Source organism: Oncorhynchus nerka, linkage group LG10 (assembly GCF_034236695.1).
Source record: "Oncorhynchus nerka isolate Pitt River linkage group LG10, Oner_Uvic_2.0, whole genome shotgun sequence".
NCBI lineage: Eukaryota > Metazoa > Chordata > Actinopteri > Salmoniformes > Salmonidae > Oncorhynchus > Oncorhynchus nerka.
Genome location: NC_088405.1, coordinates 6,800,382 through 6,825,670, shown reverse-complemented (window position 1 = coordinate 6,825,670; position 25,289 = coordinate 6,800,382). Strand labels below are relative to the sequence as shown.

At 39.1% G+C, this 25,289-nt stretch overlaps 1 protein-coding gene across 1 annotated transcript in view; it reads right to left on the bottom strand.

Annotated features, from left to right (window-relative positions):
• LOC135573611 (formin-2-like) overlaps positions 1–17,236 on the bottom strand; it is a 164,509-nt gene extending 147,273 nt beyond the window's left edge. Inside the window, 2 exon segments of the mRNA XM_065022872.1 lie at positions 2–847; positions 17,150–17,236. Of these exon segments, the coding sequence (XP_064878944.1) occupies positions 2–847; positions 17,150–17,154 (851 nt within the window). The 5' untranslated portion in view covers positions 17,155–17,236.
• Positions 17,237–25,289: the final 8,053 nt, after the last annotated feature.

The following is a 25,289-nucleotide window of genomic DNA, read 5'->3' as shown; positions in this document are numbered from 1 at the left end:
CCGTCTGCGTAGCTGCTGCTGCGAGGCTGTGATGCTGCTTTCCCGTGACGATGATGAGAGGAGCACTGCTGATGATGATGATGCGAAGACTACGTACGCCTGCTCTCGCTCTCCTCCTCCCTGCGCCAGTGTGATATCTCCCTTCTCTTCTCCCCCTCCTCCCTGCTCGATTTCTCGCTGCTTCCCTTCTCCCCCTCCTCCCTGCAGCCTCTTTCCATGCGCGTGCGCCTGCTCGCTCTCTCCCGTCTCACTCTCCTCCTCTCCATCTGCTGCTCTGCATAATGTGCTGAGCCTAGCAGGGCAGGAGGAAGAGAAACAGCCTTCAGAAACAACAGTAGAAGAGGTCTCCGCTGGCTGCCTCCTCGCCAGGGGTAGAGAAAACCATGGCTGGGGAGTTGGGTACTGGCTGGGCTCTAGGGAGAGGTGGTCGCTGTGACAGAGAGTCTGGCGGGGAGAACGGGTGTTATAAGGACTATAGCGGAGAGTGTGTCTGTTATAGGGGCTGCGGCAGGGAGTCTGGCTGCGGCAGGGGCTTTGAAGGGGAGTGCACCCGGGAGTGTGGCCATTATAGGGGATGTGACAGGGAGTCTGACGGGGATTGTGGCTGTGACGGGGAGTCTGGCTGTTATAGGGGCTGTGACAGGGAGTCTGGCTGTTATAAGGGCTGTGACGGGGAGTCTGATGGGGATTGTGTCTGTTTGTATTCGTATTGAACAGGCACACAGTTCTCCCTGTGAAAGGAGTCCTGACAATGCTCTCCCTCAGCACAGGGATGTGGTTTTCTATAGTCTGGATGGTGCGCATGGTGAAGTCTTGATGCTGGGGACAGTTCTCCCAGTGATGGTGTCTGGAGAAAAACAGGATACGATAAATATGATTAATTACACAAATTTCAAAAGTTTGGGGTCACTTAGAAATCACTCCTGTGTTTCAATGGCACATTGTTTATTAGCCTTTTAAAAATGATAAACTTGGATTTTCTAACACAACGTGCCATTGGAACACAGGAGTGATGGTTGCCCCCCCCGGGTTGTGCAGTGTCGGAGATCTTTGTGGGTTATACTCGGCCTTGTCTCGGGATGGTAAGTTGGTGGTTGAAGATATCCCTCTAGTGGTGTGAGGGCTGTGCTTTGGCAAAGTGGGTGGGGTTATATCCTGCCTGTTTGGTCCTGTCCGGGGGTATCATTGTACATGGTCACAGTGTCTCCTGACCCCTCCTGTCTCAGCCTCCAGTATTTATGCTGCAGTAGTTTGTGTCGGGGGGCTAGGGTCAGTTTGTTAAAGCTGGAGTACTCTCCTGTCTTATCCGGTGTCCTCTGTGAATTTAAAACCTGTTAGGGCTCATGCGAATTTTCGCAGCTTTTTGTTAAAAATCGCGCAACATTTCAGCGCCCTGCTACTCATGCCAGGAATATAGTATATGCATATGATTAGTATGTGTGGATAGAAAACACTCAGACGTTTCTAAAACTGGTTAAATCACGGCTGTGACTATAACAGAATGTGCGTTTCATCGAAAAGTGCAGGAACATCTGATCACTGAAAAATGTGCCACTCCAACCTATTGTTAAAGGTGAACCATATTAAATGGGGCCGAGGTTGCAATTACCTACAGCTTCCACACGATGTCACCAGTCTTGTCATTTGTCTCGGATTTGTTTCTTGGTCAAACAGACGCAAGGCAGAGCATTTTTTCCGGTCTCCGACCGGATGTTTTGGTTGAGAAATATTTGGACATGATATCAGAACGTGGAGCTATTGAATATACATCGATCCGTGATCATTTTGATAGATCTTTAATGTTTACTAATACCTAAAGTTGCATTACAAAAATATTTCGAAGTGTTTTGTGAAAGTTTATCATCGACTTTTTTAATTTTAAAAAATGACGTTGCGTTATCAAACTCAGTTTATTCCTTGATGACACAGTCTTCATAGATCAATATCTAGGCTATATATGGACCGATTTAATCGGAAAAAAAGACCCAATAGTGATGTTTATGGGACATCTAGGAGTGCCAAGAAAGAAGCTCGTCAAAGGTAATGAATGTTTTATATTTTATTTCTGCGTTTTGGGTAGCGCCGGCTACCGCAAAATCTGTCGTTTTAAGTGGCGTTGTAGTATTTTGGGGATGTATGCTATCAGATAATAGCTTCTCATGCTTTCGCCGAAAAGCATTTTACAAATCTGACTCGGTAGCTAGATTCACAACGAGTGTAGCTTTAATTCAGTACCTTGTATGTGTATTTTAAAGAAGTTTGAGTTTCATCAAAAATTATACGTGGCGCACTTGAAGTTTCCGCTGATTTGATCCCCACAGCGGGAGCTAGTTCCTAAGTATGCTCTCTCTAATTCTCTCTTTCTTTCTCTCTCTCGGAGGACCTGAGCCCTAGGACCATGCCTCAGGACTACCTGGCATGATGAACCCTTGTTGTCCCCAGTCCACCTGGCCGTGCTGCTGCTCCAGTTTCAACTGCTCTGCCTGCGGCTATGGAGCCCTGACCTGTTCACATTATTATTATTTGACCATGCGGGTCATTTATGAACATTTGAAAATCTTGGCCATGTTCTGTTATAATCTCCACCCGACACAGCCAGAAGTGGACTGGCCACCCCTCAGCCTGGTTCCTGTAAGAAGGGCTATATAAATAGATTTGATTGATGCTGATAATGGGCCTCTGTACGCCTATGCAGATATTCCATTAACAATCTGCCGTTTCCAGCTACAATTGTCATTTACAACATTAACAATGTCTACACTGTATTTCTGATCAATTTGAAGTTATTTTAAAGAGTGCTTATCTTTTCAAAAACAAGGACATTTCTAAGTGACCCCAAATCGACCAGCCACTCAGATTTTTTTTCCCAACCAACAAATCTTTGTTCGCTAAAATGACACCAACAAAACAAAATGCTGATGCACATACAATAAAACTTATAATTAGTATGAAGTCGTGGTACATTGATTAATTTAATGACATTTGTGACCCGAGTCTTTCAGAGCTGCACAATGCAGAAATTGCACCTCCATTTCCTAGTTGCCAAAATTTGAAGAGTTCGGCTAATTTCAGTTTGTGACAAAACGAGCAGTGTGAAGAATCATTATAAATCAAATCAAAGTTTGTCACGCCGAACACAACAGGTCCTTAATTACCCAATAGAACACAACAGGTCCTTAATTACCCAATAGAACACAACAGGTCCTTAATTACCCAATAGAACACAACAGGACCTTAATTACCCAATAGAACACAACAGGACCTTAATTACCCAATAGAACACAACAGGTCCTTAATTACCCACACAACAGGTCCTTAATTACCCAATAGAACACAACAGGTCCTTAATTACCCAATAGAACACAACAGGTCCTTAATTACCCAATAGAACACAACAGGACCTTAATTACCCAATAGAACACAACAGGACCTTAATTACCCAATAGAACACAACAGGTCCTTAATTACCCAATAGAACACAACAGGTCCTTAATTACCCAATAGAACACAACAGGTCCTTAATTACCCAATAGAACACAACAGGTCCTTAATTACCCAATAGAACACAACAGGTCCTTAATTACCCAATAGAACACAACAGGTCCTTAATTACCCAATAGAACACAACAGGTCCTTAATTACCCAATAGAACACAACAGGTCCTTAATTACCCAATAGAACACAACAGGTCCACAACAGGTCCTTAATTACCTTAATTACCCAATAGAACACAACAGGACCTTAATTACCCAATAGAACACAACAGGTCCTTAATTACCCAATAGAACACAACAGGTCCTTAATTACCCAATAGAACACAACAGGTCCTTAATTACCCAATAGAACACAACAGGTCCTTAATTACCCAATAGAACACAACAGGTCCTTAATTACCCAATAGAACACAACAGGTCCTTAATTACCCAATAGAACACAACAGGTCCTTAATTACCCAATAGAACACAACAGGTCCTTAATTACCCAATAGAACACAACAGGTCCTTAATTACCCAATAGAACACAACAGGTCCTTAATTACCCAATAGAACACAACAGGTCCTTAATTACCCAATAGAACACAACAGGTCCTTAATTACCCAATAGAACACAACAGGTCCTTAATTACCCAATAGAACACAACAGGTCCTTAATTACCCAATAGAACACAACAGGTCCTTAATTACCCAATAGAACACAACAGGTGCAGACCTTAATTACCCAATAGAACACAACAGGTCCTTAATTACCCAATAGAACACAACAGGTCCTTAATTACCCAATAGAACACAACAGGTCCTTAATTACCCAATAGTAAGATTTATATGTAAAAACAACAAAAAGTATTAGGTGAACAATAGATAAGTAAAGTAATAAATTAAAAATAGTAAAAAGACTGAAAAACAAGTGGTGAGGCTACATCCAGTAGAGGGGCTACATCCAGTAGAGAGGCTACATCCAGTAGAGGGGCTATATACAGTAGAGAGGCTATATACAGTAGAGGGGCTACATCCAGTAGAGAGGCTACATCCAGTAGAGGGGCTACATCCAGTAGAGGGGCTACATCCAGTAGAGGGGCTACATCCAGTAGAGGGGCTACATCCAGTAGAGAGGCTATATACAGTAGAGAGGCTATATAGAGTAGAGGGGCTATATACAGTAGAGAGGCTACATCCAGTAGAGAGGCTACATCCAGTAGAGAGGCTACATCCAGTAGAGAGGCTACATCCAGTAGAGGGGCTATATACAGTAGAGGGGCTACATAGAGTAGAGAGGCTACATACAGTAGAGAGGCTACATAGAGTAGAGAGGCTACATACAGTAGAGAGGCTATATACAGTAGAGAGGCTATATACAGTAGAGGGGCTATATACAGTAGAGAGGCTACATACAGTAGAGAGGCTACATAGAGTAGAGAGGCTACATACAGTAGAGAGGCTATATACAGTAGAGAGGCTACATACAGTAGAGGCTACATACAGTAGAGGCTACATACAGACACCGGTTAGTCAGGCTGATTGAGGTAGTACGTACAGGAATGTGTGGTTAAAGTGACTATGCAGATAAACTCGGCAGAAAAAAGAAACGTCCCTTTTTCAGGACTCTGTCTTTCAAAGATAATTAGTCAAAATAAAAGTAACTTCACAGATCTTCATTGTAAAGGGTTTAAACACTGTTTCCCATGCTTGTTCAATGAACCACAAACAATTAATGAACATGCACCTGTGGAACGGTCGTTAAGACACCAACAGCTTACAGACGGTAGGCAATTAAGGTCACAGTTATGAATATTTAGGACACTAAAGAGGCCTTTCTACTGACTTGAAAAACACCAACAGAAAGATGCCCAGGGTCCCTGCTCATCTGCGTGAACGTGCCTTAGGCAAGCTACAAGGAGGCATGAGGACTGCAGATGTGGCCAGGGCAATATATTGCAATGTGAGACGCCTAAGACCGCACTACAGGGAGACAGGACGGACAGCTGATCGTCCTCGCAGTGCCACGTGTAACATGCACAGGATAGGTACATCCGAACATCACACCTGTGGGACAGGCACAGGATGGCAACAACTGCCCGAGTTACACCAGGAAAGCACAATCCTCCCATCAGTGCTCAGACTGTCCGCAGTGGGCTGAGAGGCTGGACTGGGGGCTTGTAGGCCTGTTGTAAGGCAGGTCCTCACCAGGGACAGGTACAGGATGGCAACAACTGCCCGAGTTACACCAGGAAAGCACAATCCTCCCATCAGTACTCAGACTGTCCGCAATAGGCTGAGAGGCTGGACTGGGGGTTTGTAGGCCTGTTGTAAAGGCAGGTCCTCACCAGACGTCACCTGTAACAACGTCTCCTATGGGCACAAACCCATCGCTGGACCAGACAGGACTGGCAAAAAGTGCCCTTCACTGACGAATCGCGGTTGTGTCTCACCAGTGGTGATGGTCGGATTTGCATTTTTCGTCAAAGGTATGAGCGTTACACCAAGGCCTGTACTCTGGAGCGGGATGGATTTGGAGGTGGAGGGTCCGTCATGGTCTGGGGCGGTGTGTCACAGCATCGTCGGATTGAGCTTGTCGTCATTGCAGGCAATCTCAACGCTGTGTGTTACAGGGAAGACATCCTCCTCCCTCATGTGGTACCCTTCCCGCAGGCTTATCCTGACATGACAATGCCACCCGCCATACTGCTCGTTCTGTGAGTGATTTCCTACAAAACAGGAATGTCAGTGTTCTGCCATTAACAGCAAAGAGCCCGGATCTCAATCCCATTGAGCACATATGGGATCTGTTGGATCAGAGGGTGCGGGCTAGGGCCATTCCCCCAAGAAATGTCCGGGAACATTCAGGTGCCTTGGTGGAAGAGTGGGGTAACATCTCACAGCAAGAACGGGAAGATCTGGTGCAGTCCATGAGGAGATGCACTTAAGTACTTAATGCAGCTGGTGGCCACACCAGATACTGACTGTTACTTTTGATTTTGACCCCCCTTTGTTCAGGGACACATTATTCAATTTCTGTTCGTCACATGTCTGTGGAACTTGTTCAGGTTTTGTCTCAGTTGTTGAATCTTAAGTTCATACAAATATTTACATGTGTTAAGTTTGCTGATAATAAACACAGTTGACAGTGAGAGGACTTTTTATTTTTTTGCTGAGTTTATGATAAACAGAGTAGCAGCAGCGCAAGATAGGGGGTAGGGGGGCGGGGGTCACAATGCAAATAATCTGGGTAGCCATTTGATTGCCGGTTCAGGAGTCTTATGGCTTGGGGGTAAAAACTGTTGAGAAGCCTTTTGTTCCTAGACATGGCACTCCAGTACCGCTTGCCATGCGGAAGTACAGAGAAAAATCTATGACTGTAAAGGCTGGGGTCTTTGACGATTTTTAGGACCTTCCTCTGACTCCGCCTGGTGTAGAGGTCCTGGATGGCAGGAAGCTTAGCCCCAGCGATGTACTGGGCCGTACGCACTACCCTCTGTAGTGCCTTGCGGTCGAAGGCCGAGCAGTTGCCGTACCAGAGTGATGCAACCAGTCAGGATGTCAATGTAGAACCTTTTGAGGATCTGAGAACCCATGCCAAATCTTTTCTTTCTCCCGAGGGGAAATAGGCTTTGTCATTCACTCGTCACGATTGTCTTGGTGTGTTTGGACCATTCTAGTTTGTTGGCGATGTGGACACCAAGGAACTTGAAGCTCTCAACCTGCTGCATTACAGGCCCATCGATGAGAATGGGGCACCCACCGGTGATCAGGCCTACCACAGTTGTGTCGTCTGCAAACTTAATGACGGTGTTGGAGTTGTGCCTGGCCACGCAGTCGTGGGTGAACAGGGAGTACAGGAGGGGACTGAGCATGCACCCCTGAGGGGCCCACGTGTTGAGGATCAGCATGGCATATGTGTTGCCACCTACCCTCTTCACCTGGGGACAGCCCATCAGGAAGTCCAGGATCCAGTTGCAGAGGGAGGGGTTTAAGTCCCAGGATCCTTAGCTTAGTGATGAGCTTTGAGGGTACGATGGTGTTGAACGCTGGGTTGTCGTCAATGAATAGCATTCTCGCGTAGGTGTTCCTTTTGTCCAGCTGGGAAGGGGTAGCGTGGAATGGATTGCATCATCTGTGGATCTGTTAGGGCGGTATGCAAATTGGATTGGGTCTAGGGTTTCTGGGATAATGGTGTTAATGTGAGCCATTACCAACCTTTCAAAGCACTTCATGGCTACGGACCTGAGTGCTACGGGTCGGTGGTGATTTAGGCAGGTTACCTTCGTGTTCTTGGGCACAGGGACTATGGTGGTCTTCTTGAAACATGTTGGTATTACAGACTCAAATCATGGACAAGTTGAAAATGTCAGTGAACACACCTGCCAGTTGGCCAGCACATGGCCAGAGCACACGTCCTGGTAATCCGTCTGGCTCTGCGGCCTTATGAATGTTTACCTGTTTATAAAGGTCTTACTCACGTCGGCTACGGAGAGCATGATCATCTAGTCTTCCGGAACAGCTGATGTGCTCATGCATCCCTCAGTGTTATTTGCCACGAAGTGAGCACAGAAGTAGTTGCTCGTCTGGTAGGCTCGTGTCACTGGGCAGCTCTCAGCTGTGCTTCCCTTTGCAGTCTAATACTTTGCAGGCCCTGTCAAATAAGACGAGCGTCGGCGCAGGTATAGTACAGTTCAATCTTAGCACTGTATTGAAGCGTTGCCTATTTGATGGTTCGTTGGAGGGCATAGCAGGATTTCTTATAAGCTTCCGGGTTAGAATTCCGCACCTTGAAAGCGGCAGCCCTACCCTTTAGCTCAGTGGAGATGTTGCCTATAATACATGGCTTCTGGTTGGGGTATGTAGGTACGGTCACTGTGGAGACGACGTCATCGATGCACTTATTGATGAAGCCAGTGACTGATGTGGTGTACTCCTCAATGTCATCTTAAGAATCCCGGAACATGTTTCAGTCTGTGATAGCAAAACAGTCCAGTAGCATTTGCTTCATCTGACCACTTTTTACTGGTGCTTCCTGACCGAGTCACTGGTGCTTCCTGACCGAGTCACTGGTGCTTCCTGACCGAGTCACTGGTGCTTCCTGACCGAGTCACTGGTGCTTCCTGACCGAGTCACTGGTGCTTCCTGACCGAGTCACTGGTGCTTCCTGCTTTACTTTTTGCTTGTAAGCAGGAATCAGGAGGACAGAATTATATTCAGATGTGCCAAATGGAGGGCGAGCTTTGTGTCTCTGTGTGTGGAGTACAGGGGAACTAGAATGTTTTTTCCCCCCTCTGATTGCACATTTAACATGTTGATAGAAATGAGGTAGAACTGATTTAAGTTTCCCTGCATTAAAGTCTCCGGCCACTAGGAGCGCCGCCTGTGGGTGAGTGATTTCCTGTTTGCTTATTTCCTTATATGGTCTTAGTGCATCTGTCTGCAGTGGTAAATAAACAGCCACGAAAAGTATAGATGAAAACTCGTGGCAAATAGTGTAGTCTACAGTTGATCATAAGATATTCTACTACAGGCGAGCAAAATCTAGAGACTTTCTAATATGCAACCCCCCCCCATCTTGTGTTGTTCCATCTAGCCGGTGCAGCATATATCCCGCTAGCTGAATATAGATGTCATCATTTAGCCATGATTCCGTGAAACATAGGATATTACAGTTTGATGTCCCGTTGGTAGGATATTCGTGATCATACCTTGTCTAATTTATTGTCCAATTTACAATGTAATATTGACATAACGGCAGCTTTCCCAATCGCCTTCTCCGGATCCTTACGAGGCACACCGCTCTGTGTCCTCTGAACCTGCGCCTCTTTCTCTTGCCAATGATGGGGATGTTGGCCTTGTCGGGTGTCTGAAGTACATTCTGTGCGTCCTGCTTGTTGAAGATAACATCTTTGTCTAATCGGAGGTGAGTGATCGCTGTCCTGATATCCAGAAGCTCTTTGTCTAATCGGAGGTGAGTGATCGCTGTCCTGATATCCAGAAGCTCTTTGTCTAATCGGAGGTGAGTGATCGCTGTCCTGATATCCAGAAGCTCTTTGTCTAATCGGAGGTGAGTGATCGCTGTCCTGATATCCAGAAGCTCTTTGTCTAATCGGAGGTGAGTGATCGCTGTCCTGATATCCAGAAGCTCTTTGTCTAATCTGAGGTGAGTGATCTGTCCTGATATCCAGAAGCTCTTTGTCTAATCGGAGGTGAGTGATCGCTGTCCTGATATCCAGAAGCTCTTTGTCTAATCGGAGGTGAGTGATCGCTGTCCTGATATCCAGAAGCTCTTTGTCTAATCGGAATGATTTAGGCGGTCCTGATATCCAGGTCTTTGTCTAATCGGAGGTGAGTGATCGCTGTCCTGATATCCAGAAGCTCTTTGTCTAATCGGAGGTTGTCCTGATATCCAGAAGCTGTCTAATCGAAGCTCTTTGTCTAATCGGAGGTGATCGCTGTCCTGATATCCAGAAGCTCTTTGTCTAATCGGAGGTGAGTGATCGCTGTCCTGATATCCAGAAGCTCTTTGTCTAATCGGAGTTGAGTGATCGCTGTCCTGATATCCAGAAGCTCTTTGTCTAATCGGAGGTGAGTGATCGCTGTCCTGATATCCAGAAGCTCTTTGTCTAATCGGAGGTGAGTGATCGCTGTCCTGATATCCAGAAGCTCTTTTTTGCCGTAAGATATGGTGGTAAAAACATGTACAAAATAAGTTATAAAATAACGTGAGAAAATAAACACAATTGTTTAGGTAAAACTGCTGCTTAAATGGCGCCGTCTGAACCGCTGTGAAGTGTTTTCCAAAAATATAGTATTTATATTATATTAATATAGTATTTATATTATATTAATATAGTATTTATATTATATTAATATAGTATTTATATTATATAGTATTTATATTATATTAATATTTATATTATATTAATATAGTATTTATATTATATTAATATAGTATTTATATTATATTAATATAGTATTTATATTAATATATTATTTATATTAATATAGTATTTATATTATATTAATATAGTATTTATATTAATATAGTATTTATATTAATATAGTATTTATATTAATATAGTATTTATATTATATTAATAGTATTTATATAGTATTTATATATTAATATTATTTATATAGTATTTATATTAATATAGTATTTATATTAATATAGTATTTATATTATATTAATATTTATATTATATAGTTTTATATTATATTAATATAGTATTTATATTATATTAATATAGTATTTATATTATATGGTATTTATATTATATTAATATAGTATTTATATTAATATAGTATTTATATTAATATAGTATTTATATTAATATAGTATTTATATTATATTTATATTTATATTAATATAGTATTTATATTATATTAATATAGTATTATATTAATATAGTATTTATATTAATATAGTATTTATATTAATATAGTATTTATATTTATAGTATTTATATTAATATAGTATATTTATATTAATATAGTAATTATATTAATAATATAGTATTTATATTAATATAGTATTTATATTAGTATTTATATTAATATAGTATTTATATTAATATAGTATTTATATTAATATAGTATTTATATTAATATAGGTATTTAATATAGTATTTATATTAATTAATATAGTATTTATATTATATTAATATAGTATTGATATATTATATTAATATAGTATTTATATTATATTTATATAGTATTTATATAATATAGTAGTTTATATTATATTAATATAGTATTTATATTAATATAGTATTTATTTATATTAATATAGTATTTATATTAATATAGTATTTATATTATATTAATATAGTATTTATATTATATTAATATAGTATTTATATTAATATATATTTATATTAATATAGTATTTATATTAATATAATTTATATTAATATAGTATTTATATAAAATGTATTTATATTAATATAGTATTTATATTAATTAATATAGTATTTATATTATATTAATATAGTATTTATATTAATATAGTTATATTATATTAATATAGTATTTATATTATATTAATATAGTATTTATATTAATATAGTATTTATATTAATATAGTATTTATATTAATATAGTATTTATATTAATATAGTATTTATATTATATAATATATATTTATATTATATTATATAGTATTTATATTAAATTAATATAGTATTTATATTAATATTATTTATATTAATATAGTATTTATATTAATATAGTATTTATATTAATATTAATATATAGTATTTATATTAATATATTAAATATAGTATTTATATTAATATAGTATTTATATTAATATAGTATTTATATTATATTAATATAGTATTTATATTAATATAGTATTTATATTATTTATATTAATATAGTATTTATATTAATATAGTATTTATATTAATATAGTATTTATATTATATTAATATAGTATTTATATTAATATAGTATTTATATTAATATAGTATTTATATTAATATATATTTATATTAATATAGTATTTATATTATATAGTATTTATATTAATATAGTATTTATATATTAATATAGTATTTATATTATATATATTTATATTAATATATATTATATTAATATAGTATTTATATTATATTAATATTTATATTATATATAGTATTTATATTATATTAATATAGTATTTATATTAATATAGTATTTATATTATATAATATAGTATTTATATTAATATATAGTATTTATATTATATTATATAGTATTTATATTATATTATATATTTATATTATATTAATATAGTATTTATATTAATATAGTATTTATATTAATATAGTATTTATATTAATATAGTATTTATATTAATATATAGTATTTATATTATATTAATATAGTATTTATATTAATATAGTATTTATATTAATATAGTATTTATATTATATAATATAGTATTTATATATATTAATATAGTATTTATATTATATTAATATATTAATATATATTTATATTAATATAGTATTTATATATATATTTATATTAATATAGTATTTATATTATATAATATAGTATTTATATTAATATAGTATTTATATTATATTAATATAGTATTTATATTATATTAATATTAGTATTTATATTAATATAGTATTTATATTATATAGTATTTATATTAATATAGTATTTATATTATATAGTATTTATATTAATATAGTATTTATATTAATATAGTATTTATATTATATATAGTATTTATATTATTATATTTATATTATATAGTATTTATATTAATATAGTATTTATATTAATATAGTATTTATTATATTTATATTAATATAGTATTTATATTAATATAGTATTTATATTAATATAGTATTTATATTAATATAGTATTTATATAGTATTATATTAATATAGTATTTATATTATATTAATATAGTATTTATATTATTATAGTATTTATATTATATATATAGTATTTATATTATATATATATTTTATATTAATATAGTATTTATATTATTATATAGTATTTATATTAATATAGTATTTATATTATATTATATAGTATTTATATTAATATAGTATTTATATTATATAGTATTTATTTATATTAATATAGTATTTATATTATATAGTATTTATATTATATATAGTATTTATATTATATAGTATTTATATTATATAGTATTTATATTATATAGTATTTATATTATATAGTATTTATATTAATATAGTATTTATATTGTATTAATATAATATTTTCAGCTGGTGTACAAAACCAAAAGATGCAAAAACAAAAACAGATCTACCGCTTTCTTAGACTTGCTCGCAATGAAAATGACAGATCTATAACTCACATTTCTATGTGCATTTTGTAGGGTCGCCAACAAAGTTATATAAAGAGCTCTTAGCGGTCAAACAGGGAAATGGTTCCTATAGTTTTTCTACCATTCATTTTAGAAACACTTAAAATAAGGGCTGTGTTTCGTGTAGGCTTGGACTAGTAACCGGAAGGTTGCGAGTTCAAACCCACGAACTGACAAGGTACAAATCTGTCGTTCTGCCCCTGAACAAGCAGTTAACCCACTGTTCCCAGGCCGTCATTGAAAATAAGAATTTGTTCTTAACTGACTTGCCTGGTTAAATAAAGGTAAAAAAATAAATAAAAGGCTCACCCCGGCTTGGCATTTTTGATGTAAATCTCTCTCGGACAAAGTGACTTAGCCTATATTTACTCTCAGATTCAAAAATGATAATTAGCATCAAAGTAGACATCAGGCAAAACTACAAATCCCTGCAAGATCCTGCACATCCTCTCCAGCTGACACCTTTGCTAACAGGTATTGTGTCAATGTAAAACTTGCACAAGACCGTTCACAGAATTGTCCATTTAAAGGAATGTAGCCAATCGATTCATTACCTCATGTAACAGATGGTAAAACTCTATGGATTAACTCTTGGTTTGAGTTGGCAGTCTCCCTCTAGATCATTGTATTCATTACCTCATGTAACAGATGGTAAAACTCTATGGATTAACTCTTGGTTTGAGTTGGCAGTCTCCCTCTAGATCATTGTATTCATTACCTCATGTAACAGATGGTAAAACTCTATGGATTAACTCTTGGTTTGAGTTGGCAGTCTCCCTCTAGATCATTGTGGAATTTGCAGTTCTTTATCATAGCCACATTAGTAGGTAATTAGCATTTCACTTTTGGTGGGTAAATACAGGTAAATGTATTTATTTTAAAAAGCCAGAGAGAGATGTAGTTATCAAAATGTCACGCCAGGGTAAGCCTACACGAAACACAGCCCTTATTTTAAGTGTTGCTAAAATCCCCTATGGGGAAAAAGGAACAGTTGAGAAAACATTTGGAAACATTTCCCTGTTTGACCGACAAGTTTTATGGCTATTGTGAGGCATACTGTGATACTCCATTAAAGCTTTAACCGAAATATCAGATGCACAAAAATGCTCAGCTGGCCCTTTAAGGGCGGGCGGTTACCGTGGTAACGCGATTTCAGGCACGTTTGTGCGACTGAGATTGAGTCTGACGTTTTAGCTTATTGCCTACTGAAAGGTGAATTAGTCTCGCAGTGTTTGGTGGAAAGCAGACTGCCTCTATTGCGTTTATTTTTTATTATTATCCTAAAACAGTATTTCTGCCGTTTTTGTTTAATCGCACAAAGTCAAACATCTACAAATCCTACAGCCTATCCCACCTTGCGCTACAACACCGCTTGGCTGGAGCTGAGCACAGGCATGACAGTTTTTTAAAATTTACTTTAAAACAGAAGTCTGCCTGAAGTGAGTCTTTTAACCTTGTTTCTTGGTTATTTACATGGTTTTATTCATTGTAAATAAGAATTTGTTCTTAACTGACTTGACTGGCTAAATAATGGTTAAATAAAACCTCCTAGGGAAGAGGCCTTTGGTTTATCGGCTTCACGTTAGAAGACAGGAGGACAAGCAACACTGGAGTTGCTTACCAAGACGACATCGACTGTAACTAGGCCACTAACACTTTTGACTTAAATCGGCTTGAAAATCTATGGCAAGACCTGAAAATGGCTGTCTTAGTAAAGATCAAAAACAAACGCGACAGAGGTTAAAGATTTTGTAAGAATAAATGGGCAAATATTGTACAATTCAGGTGTGCAAAACTCACAGCTGTAATCGCTGCCAAAGGTGATCCTAACATGTATTGACTCAGGAGGTTGAATACTGATGTAATCAAGGTCATATATATATATTTTTTTTTACAAATGATCGTTGAACCCCCCCCAAAAAGACAAATACATTTTAATCCGACCCTGTAACAAAAGTCAAAGGGTGTGAAGACTTTCTAAAGGCCCTGTTTATCTACACACACTACATGTCCAACAGTATGTGGACACCTGCTCCTCAAACATCTCATTCCAGAATCACGGGCATATGGAGTTGCCCCTCCCCCTTTACCCTTTACTGACACAACAGCCTCCAGTCTTCTGGGAAGGCTTTCCACTAGATGTAGGAACATTACTGCTATAACAGCCTCCACTCTTCTGGGAAGGCTTTCCACTAGATGTTGGAACATTGCTGCTATAACAGCCTCCACTCTTCTGGGAAGGCTTTCCACTAGATGTTGGAACATTGCTGCTATAACAGCCTCCAGTCTTCTGGGAAGGCTTTCCACTAGATGTTGGAACATTGCTGCTATAACAGCCTCCACTCTTCTGGGAAGGCACTAGATGTTGGAACATTGCTGCTATAACAGCCTCCAGTCTTCTGGGAAGGCTTTCCACTAGATGTAGGAACACTGCTGCTATAACAGCCTCCACTCTTCTGGGAAGGTTTTCCACTAGATGTTGGAACATTGCTGCTATAACAGCCTCCACTCTTCTGGGAAGGCTTTCCACTAGATGTTGGAACATTGCTGCTATAACAGCCTCCACTCTGCTGGGAAGGCTTTCCACTAGATGTTGGAACAATGCTGTGGGGACTTGCTTCCATTCAGCCACAACAACACAAGTGAGGTCAGGGGTTGAGGTCTGTGTAGGCCAGGCAAGTTCTTCCACACCGATCTCGACAAAACATTTCTGTATGGACCTCGCTTTGTGCACGAGGGCATTGTCATGCTGAAACAGGAAAGGGCAAACTGTTGCCACAAAGTTGGAAGCACAGAATCGTCTAGAATGTCATTGTTATGCTGTAGCGTTAAGATTTCCCTTCACTGGAACTAAAGGGGCCTGAACCATGAAAAACAGACCATTATTCCTCCTCTACCAAACGTAAGTTGGCACAGGGCAGGTCCTTACCGTTCTGCCACCCTAGGAGGTACCAACAAATGGCTCCAGAAAAACTAGAATAGTCCCAGTAAGCAAATTGACATTGAAAATACTTATTTTCCAGACGTTGAAGTTATGTTCAATTTAGGTTTCTGAATGAAAGGTATTTCAAGTATTTTTTTAAATACACATTTTCCAGGAAGTTGAAAAGGCATCTTTTCCAAACACCAAAAGGACAGATTTCCACCGGTCTAGATACAAATCTGTCGTTCTGCCCCTGAACAAGGCAGTTAACCCACTGTCCCCCGGTAGGCCGTCATTGAAAATAAGAATCTGTTCTTATTAACTGACTTTCCTAGTTATATAAAAAGGTAAACAAATAAGTGGTTCTGTGTCATTCGGGATCAGGATAACTCACTGTATTCATTATAACATGCTGCATTTCAACACTCCCCCGAAGACAACATTATGTTTCTGACTATATTCTACAACGGTGCGATAACGTTCAACCCGATCAGCTCCGACGCTCGTCCCCAAGCGAAATGCGCCCCGGGCAAAAGTAGTATCATCAATAGTTACAAACAAAACGAAGCTTTCTTGAAACTTACATTTAAAAATGGACTGACTGCCATGTTCAGATCACCAATAACCGTTATAACAGGCTAGAAAGTTCCAGTTTAGGCTAATATGTCACGAAATGACAGCAACTCCATAGTGGAGGTGTAGAATTTAGATGCTTTTTCCTAATTGCAACTAATCTCGCTCTGAGACACTTCAGACAGATTGCTGACAATTTGCCGCATGTTGTGTTGGTGTCAATCAATGTGAGGAACACGGGGAAAGTTATTGGTTTTACTGGACGTTTAACGAACATGTGCGGGGGGAAAAATACAAATAATATTTCCCTAGCAAATTCAGACGTTACTCACATCATGTTGCCTCCGTGAAGTTAACGTTCACCGCCAGCATGCAGCCACCACATAGTCCTTTGGAAAGACGCGCCCATTCAATTAGCCATTTCATTTCTTACAGGTGTGAATTCCTTGAGCGACGTTTTGATTTTCCTGTGACCTCCATCACATAATCAAATCCGGTCATAACTTTGGCATTTGACAGTATTTTAAAAATAATGACTAGAAACAGAAGTAAACTTACTATTATAATTAACTGCTAAACCTAGAAACGTATAACGTTATACAGTCATCTATAACAAATACAACAGTGACGCCTAGTGGTTGATTTTGAGAAAACACCTAAGCCTAATGTCCTGGGGAGCATCATTTTTTGGTTTATCGAGCTAACGTTATATCGTGTTCCTATGTCAAACATAAACAATCAAAAGATATAAACATGATGATGGTTTAATTAGAACATGAACAGGAGACTCCCTTACCCTCCATTATAAAAAGCTGGTCTATACTTTATACCTGCTAGTACTTACCGAATATACACTGACTTGACAAAACATTAAGAACACCTGATCTTTCCATGACATAGACTGACCAGGTGAATCCAGGTGAAAGCTATGCTCCCACTTCAATCAGTGTAGATGAAGGGGAGGAGACTGGGGTTAAAGAAGGATTTTTAAGCCTGGAGACAATTGAGACGTTGATACTGTGTGTGTGCCGTTCAGAGGGTGAACAGTCAAGACGAAATGTTTAAGTGCTTTTTGAACAGTAGGTGCCAGGCGCACCGGTTGGTGTCAAGAACTGCAACGCTGCTGGGTTTTTTCATACTCAACAGTTTCCCCGAGTGTATCAAGAATATAGTCCACCACCCAAAGGACATCCAGCCAATTTGACACAACTGTGGGAAGCATTGGAGTCAACATGGGCCAGCATCCCTGTGGAACGCTTTCAGACACCTTGTAGAGTCCATGACCAGACGAATCGAGGCTGTTCTGAAGGAAGGTGTTCCTAATGTTTGGTGTGTGTGTGTAACAGGGTTATATTGGTTAATTCCCCTTGCCACTTTATTGTTAAGACAATGGGTTTTTGGTTTGAGTTTTGTGTTGCCTTCACCCTACTCCACATGGCATCTTATTGGCTGGTAGCTCCCATACGAGGGAGGATGTTTCGGTTAGAATCGTCCCAGTGAACAAGCACCAAACCAGCGGTAGGTTGTTGGTTGCCAAGCAGTGTACGTCAAAAGTGATTTTTATACTCCCAAGTGAGGATTTAAATGTACAATTTATATCGATTTGTTTGTAAATGTTATTCGAACATCACACAGAAGATGCAGCGTTTTTTGGTGCATAGTTGTTATGCATTTAGTTGTAGAGAATTCCAGCTAATACTAGCTAGCAACTTACTGTGTCTGGTGGGGGTGGGGGGGTTCATATATTTTGTACAGTGCGTGAGTGCAGAGTTGGATGGTGAGCTGTGCATTGCATGACGTGCAATTTTGTGCTGTTCCCATCAGAATAAATCTTCATGACTGGTGCTACATGTTGGAGTTCGTGTTGATGACTGATTGTACACAATGCAAGAAGAGTGCTGTTACATGTATGTGTGTCTATGTGTGTGTGTGTGTCTGTGTGTCTGTGTGTGTGTCTGTGTATGTGTGTGTGTGTGCGTGCGTGCGTGCGTGCGTGCGTGCGCGTGTGTGTGTGTGTGTATGTGTGTGTCTCTCTGTGTGTGTGTGTGTATGTGTCTGTGTGTGTGTCTGTGTATGTGTGTGTGTGCGTGCGCGTGTGTGTGTGTGTGTATGTGTGTGTCTCTCTGTGTGTGTGTGTGTATGTGTGTGTGTCTGTGTGTATGTGTGTATGTGTGTGTGTGCGTGCGTGCGTGTGTGTGTGTCTCTCTCTGTGTGTGTGTGTGTGTGTGTCTCTGTGTGTGTGTGTGTCTCTCTGTGTGTGTGTGTGTGTGTGTGTGTGTGTGTCTCTGTGTGTGTATGTGTGTGTGTGTGTGTGTGTGTGTCTCTCTGTGTGTGTGTGTGTGTGTGTGTGTGTGTGTGTCTCTCTCTGTGTGTGTGTGTGTGTAACAACAATCTGTGACCGGACACTGAAACACAGTAAGAAACTTTATTTCTTTATAAAATGAAATGTTTATAAAATTAAAAATCCTTCAAATGATTTGTGATTAAAACGAGTGTTCTTCAGAAGTGCTTTACCTGGGAACAAAACAAATACAAACTCATCATATTCTCATAGCTGAACACGCCGTTTGTGTCCATCAAGGTGGAAGTAACTAACAAACATCTCTTATAAAATATGACAAGCATAAGATTATATGGCTCAGTAACATAAGTCAATCATATCATTATAAAACATTTAAATAACACAAAATACGTGAGTTTTATAAAAACACTTAGAAAATGACTTCTCCTTCTATTGATCTGATCACATATCATGTTGAACAACCAAACATCTAAATTAATCTGTCCATAATTCCACACATGGTGTGATAAAACCAAAACATCTTGTATAATACTTGTGTCAAAAAGGTGTATTTGGAAACTAGAACACTCCTTAAAACATCTTGGGGAAGAAGAAAAAAATCCAACATCGTGTGTCCTGGTCAACTCATTGTGTATCCTGGTCAACTCATTGTGTGTCCTGGTCAACTCATCGTGTGTCCTGGTCAACTCATTGTGTGTCCTGGTCAACTCATCGTGTGTCCTGGTCAACTCATTGTGTGTCCTGGTCAACTCATCGTGTGTCCTGGTCAACTCATTGTGTGTCCTGGTCAACTCATCGTGTGTCCTGGTCAACTCATTGTGTGTCCTGGTCAACTCATTGTGTGTCCTGGTCAACTCATTGTGTGTCCTGGTCAACTCATTGTGTGTCCTGGTCAACTCATTGTGTGTCCTGGTCAACTCATTGTGTGTCCTGGTCAACTCATTGTGTGTCCTGGTCAACTCATTGTGTATCCTGGTCAACTCATTGTGTGTCCTGGTCAACTCTTCGTGTGTCCTCATTGTGTGTCCTGGTCAACTCATTGTGTGTCCTGGTCAACTCATTGTGTATCCTGGTCAACTCATTGTGTGTCCTGGTCAACTCATTGTGTGTCCTGGTCAACTCTTCGTGTGTCCTCATTGTGTGTCCTGGTCAACTCATCGTGTGTCCTGGTCAACTCATCGTGTGTCCTGGTCAACTCATTGTGTGTCCTGGTCAACTCATTGTGTGTCCTGGTCAACTCATTGTGTGTCCTGGTCAACTCATTGTGTGTCCTGGTCAACTCATTGTGTGTCCTGGTCAACTCATTGTGTGTCCTGGTCAACTCATTGTGTGTCCTGGTCAACTCATTGTGTGTCCTGGTCAACTCATTGTGTGTCCTGGTCAACTCATTGTGTGTCCTGGTCAACTCATCGTGTGTCCTGGTCAACTCATCGTGTGTCCTGGTCAACTCATCGTGTGTCCTGTCCTGGTCAACTCATTGTGTGTCCTGTGTCCTGGTCAACTCATCGTGTGTCCTGGTCAACTCATTGTGTGTCCTGGTGAACTCATTGTGTGTCCTGGTCAACTCATTGTGTGTCCTGGTCAACTCATCGTGTGTCCTGGTGAACTCATTGTGTGTCCTGGTCAACTCATCGTGTGTCCTGGTCAACTCATTGTGTGTCCTGGTCAACTCATCGTGTGTCCTGGTGAACTCATTGTGTGTCCTGGTCAACTCATCGTGTGTCCTGGTCAACTCATTGTGAAATCCATGAAGGTCATCATGTCAACAAAACTGTCCTCCCGAAACACCCGGCTCCACATCAACGAAGGGACAAAAAACTGCACCATGTTATTAAGTGGTTGCCTGGATACCGGTCTGTTGGTTGCCTGGATACCAGTCTGTACGAGTCTTATCATTCCACTCCTTCACACTCTGTGTCATGCCAGATATATAGACGTGGAGTACAGGGTGTGGAATGATAGCACAAAACAGGTCTGGATTTCTAGCTAATTTAAGGACGTATTTCTAGCTAATTTAAGGACGTATTTCTAGCTAATTTAAGGATGGATTTCTAGCTAATTTAAGGACGGATTTCTAGCTAATTTAAGGACGGATTTCTAGCTAATTTAAGGACGGATTTTTAGCTAATTTAAGGACGACATCAGTTACTCCTTAAATAATACGGTACCACTTCAAGTACAATACCCAGCCGATACACAGATAGACATCTGGACGCGCGCTGAGTTTGAGCCAACCAACCGTTCAGTACGACGTCATACTACATTTATACCACTAGGTGGTGCTGTTGGATTACTGACATTCTCCACCTGGAAACAGTCGGAAGGAAAAACACCTCAGTGCTCGACTTGGACTGAAATAGGTGCCTGAAATATTCATTTTGAGTGCTGGTACTGTTTGTGGAAATCTGAAATACTTTTGAGCTAATAGTTTATAAGAGGAACTCAAAGCATAATAACATTTGAGGTGCAGATCCCCGGTGAGCTCCTTCCTACCAAAGACAACCACAGACAACACATCTCACCTCAGATCCACTTGTTTCATAGCTAGTAACCATTATAGTCGTAGACACATTATCTTATTCATGGTATATGACATGTATGGAAAAACTCATCAGAAAGACCTGTGGATATCCATTTTTTTTTTTTGTCAATATGTCTCAATGGTAAAACAAATTTAATAACATACATTTTACTTTATTGCAATTTCTGTTGTCCCTCGTCGTTTACACGTGAACATCTTGGACCGGGGACACATTATTTTATAGAAAATATATAACAAGCATTTTATATAAACATAGAACTGCATCATACTCTACATAAACATCCATTTAAAGAATCCACACAATGTAAATATCACCTCATAATCACACAGTTATTTTAGATCATATAAGCAGCTTGTACACCAGCCCTGTGCTTTACAACAAGAGATGCAAAATTACACCACCACTTTCCCCCCCAAAAATTCCCAGGTTTTCCACAAATCCTCAATTGGAGGATTCCAGCATTCCTTCCTGTTTCCAGGACTCTTCCTACCAGGATTTGTTTTTTTTTTGGAGGAAAAAAACCGGAGAATTCTTAGAAAGTTACCTGTGTTTTTGCGACCCCTTTTTTCAAACAACACTGTCTCACTTTGAGCAACGATTACAACCACCACAATGGTCACCGACACGTTGTTAAAATCATCACCGACGACCACACAGAATTTTAAACACATTAAATGACATGGGATGGAAAAGGTTACTGGCTCAGGAAGTAGTTCACTACTCACCAGAAATCATTGGGTGGAATCAAAGAGTAAGAGTAGCAAGCCACTCACAGACACTTGGAAAGTACTGCAGATTTACATGAAAGTACTGGAGATTTACATGAAAGTACTGCAAATGTACATGAAAGTACTGCAGATTTACATGAAAGTACTGCAAATGTACATGAAAGTACTGCAGCTTTACATGAAAGTACTGCAAATGTACATGAAAGTACTGCAGCTTTACATGAAAGTACTGCAGCTTAACAAAGTACTGCATCTTTACATTGAAGTACTGCACATTTGCAAAGTACTGCACCTTTACAAAGTACTGCAACTTTACAAAGTACTGCACCTTTACAAAGTACTGCAGCTTTACAAAGTACTGCAGCTTTACAAAGTACTGCACCTTTACAAAGTACTGCACCTTTACAAAGTACTGCACCTTTACAAAGTACTGCAGCTTTACAAAGTACTGCAGCTTTACAAAGTACTGCACCTTTACAAAGTACTGCAACTTTACAAAGTACTGCACCTTTACAAAGTACTGCACCTTTACAAAGTACTGCAACTTTACAAAGTACTGCAGCTTTACAAAGTACTGCAACTTTACATGTCCACTGATTCACCTAATTGTATCTATCTGCCAACTGGAAAGGCAACCGTGTTCTGTAGGATTGTTGAAGTTCAGTAACCGTGTTCTGTAGGATTGTTGAAGGTCTGTAACCGTGTTCTGTCTGATTGATGAAGGTCTGTAACCGTGTTCTGTAGGATTGTTGAAGGTCTGTAACCGTGTTCTGTCTGATTGATGAAGGTCTGTAACCGTGTTCTGTAGGATTGTTGAAGTTCTGTAACCGTGTTCTGTAGGATTGATGAAGTTCTATAACCGTGTTCTGTCTGATTGATGAAGGTCTGTAACCGTGTTCTGTCTGATTGTTGAAGTTCTGTAACCGTGTTCTGTAGGATTGATGAAGTTCTGTAACCGTGTTCTGTCTGATTGATGAAGGTCTCTAACCGTGTTCTGTCTGATTGTTGAAGGTCTGTAACCGTGTTCTGTAGGATTGTTGAAGGTCTGTAACCGTGTTCTGTAGGATTGTTGAAGGTCTATAACCGTGTTCTGTCTGATTGATGAAGGTCTGTAACCGTGTTCTGTAGGATTGTTGAAGTTCTGTAACCGTGTTCTGTAGGATTGATGAAGTTCTGTAACCGTGTTCTGTCTGATTGATGAAGGTCTGTAACCGTGTTCTGTCTGATTGATGAAGGTCTGTAACCGTGTTCTGTAGGATTGTTGAAGTTCTGTAACCGTGTTCTGTAGGATTGATGAAGTTCTATAACCGTGTTCTGTCTGATTGATGAAGGTCTGTAACCGTGTTCTGTAGGATTGATGAAGTTCTATAACCGTGTTCTGTCTGATTGATGAAGGTCTGTAACCGTGTTCTGTCTGATTGATGAAGGTCTGTAACCGTGTTCTGTCTGATTGATGAAGGTCTGTAACCGTGTTCTGTCTGATTGATGAAGGTCTGTAACCGTGTTCTGTCTGATTGTTGAAGGTCTGTAACCGTGTTCTGTAACCGTGTTCTGTCTGATTGATGAAGGTCTGTAACCGTGTTCTGTCTGATTGTTGAAGGTCTGTAAACGTGTTCTGTCTGATTGTTGAAGGTCTGTAACCGTGTTCTGTCTGATTGATGAAGGTCTGTAACCGTGTTCTGTCTGATTGTTGAAGGTCTGTAACCGTGTTCTGTAGGATTGATGAAGTTCTATAATCGTGTTCTGTCTGATTGTTGAAGGTCTGTAACCGTGTTCTGTCTGATTGTTGAAGGTCTGTAACCGTGTTCTGTAGGATTGATGAAGGTCTGTAACCGTGTTCTGTAGGATTGATGAAATTCTGTAACCGTGTTCTGTCTGATTGATGAAGGTCTGTAACCATGTTCTGTCTGATTGTTGAAGTTCTGTAACCGTGTTCTGTCTGATTGATGAAGGTCTGTAACCGTGTTCTGTCTGATTGTTGAAGTTCTGTAACCGTGTTCTGTAGGATTGATGAAGGTCTGTAACCGTGTTCTGTCTGATTGTTGAAGTTCTGTAACCGTGTTCTGTAGGGTTGATGAAGGTCTGTAACCGTGTTCTGTCTGATTGATGAAGGTCTGTAACCGTGTTCTGTCTGATTGATGAAGGTCTGTAACCGTGTTCTGTAGGATTGTTGAAGTTCTGTAACCGTGTTCTGTCTGATTGATGAAGGTCTGTAACCGTGTTCTGTCTGATTGATGAAGGTCTGTAACCGTGTTCTGTCTGATTGATGAAGGTCTGTAACCGTGTTCTGTAGGATTGTTGAAGTTCTGTAACCGTGTTCTGTCTGATTGATGAAGGTCTGTAACCGTGTTCTGTCTGATTGTTGAAGGTCTGTAACCGTGTTCTGTAGGATTGATGAAGGTCTGTAACCGTGTTCTGTCTGATTGTTGTAGGTCTGTAACCGTGTTCTGTAGGATTGATGAAGGTCTGTAACCGTGTTCTGTCTGATTGATGAAGGTCTGTAACCGTGTTCTGTCTGATTGATGAAGGTCTGTAACCGTGTTCTGTCTGATTGATGAAGTTCTGTAACCGTGTTCTGTAGGATTGATGAAGTTCTATAACCGTGTTCTGTCTGATTGATGAAGGTCTGTAACCGTGTTCTGTCTGATTGTTGAAGGTCTGTAACCGTGTTCTGTAGGATTGTTGAAGGTCTGTAACCGTGTTCTGTAGGATTGATGAAGGTCTGTAACCGTGTTCTGTCTGATTGATGAAGGTCTGTAACCGTGTTCTGTCTGATTGATGAAGGTCTGTAACCGTGTTCTGTCTGATTGATGAAGGTCTGTAACCGTGTTCTGTAGGATTGATGAAGGTCTGTAACCGTGTTCTGTCTGATTGATGAAGGTCTGTAACCGTGTTCTGT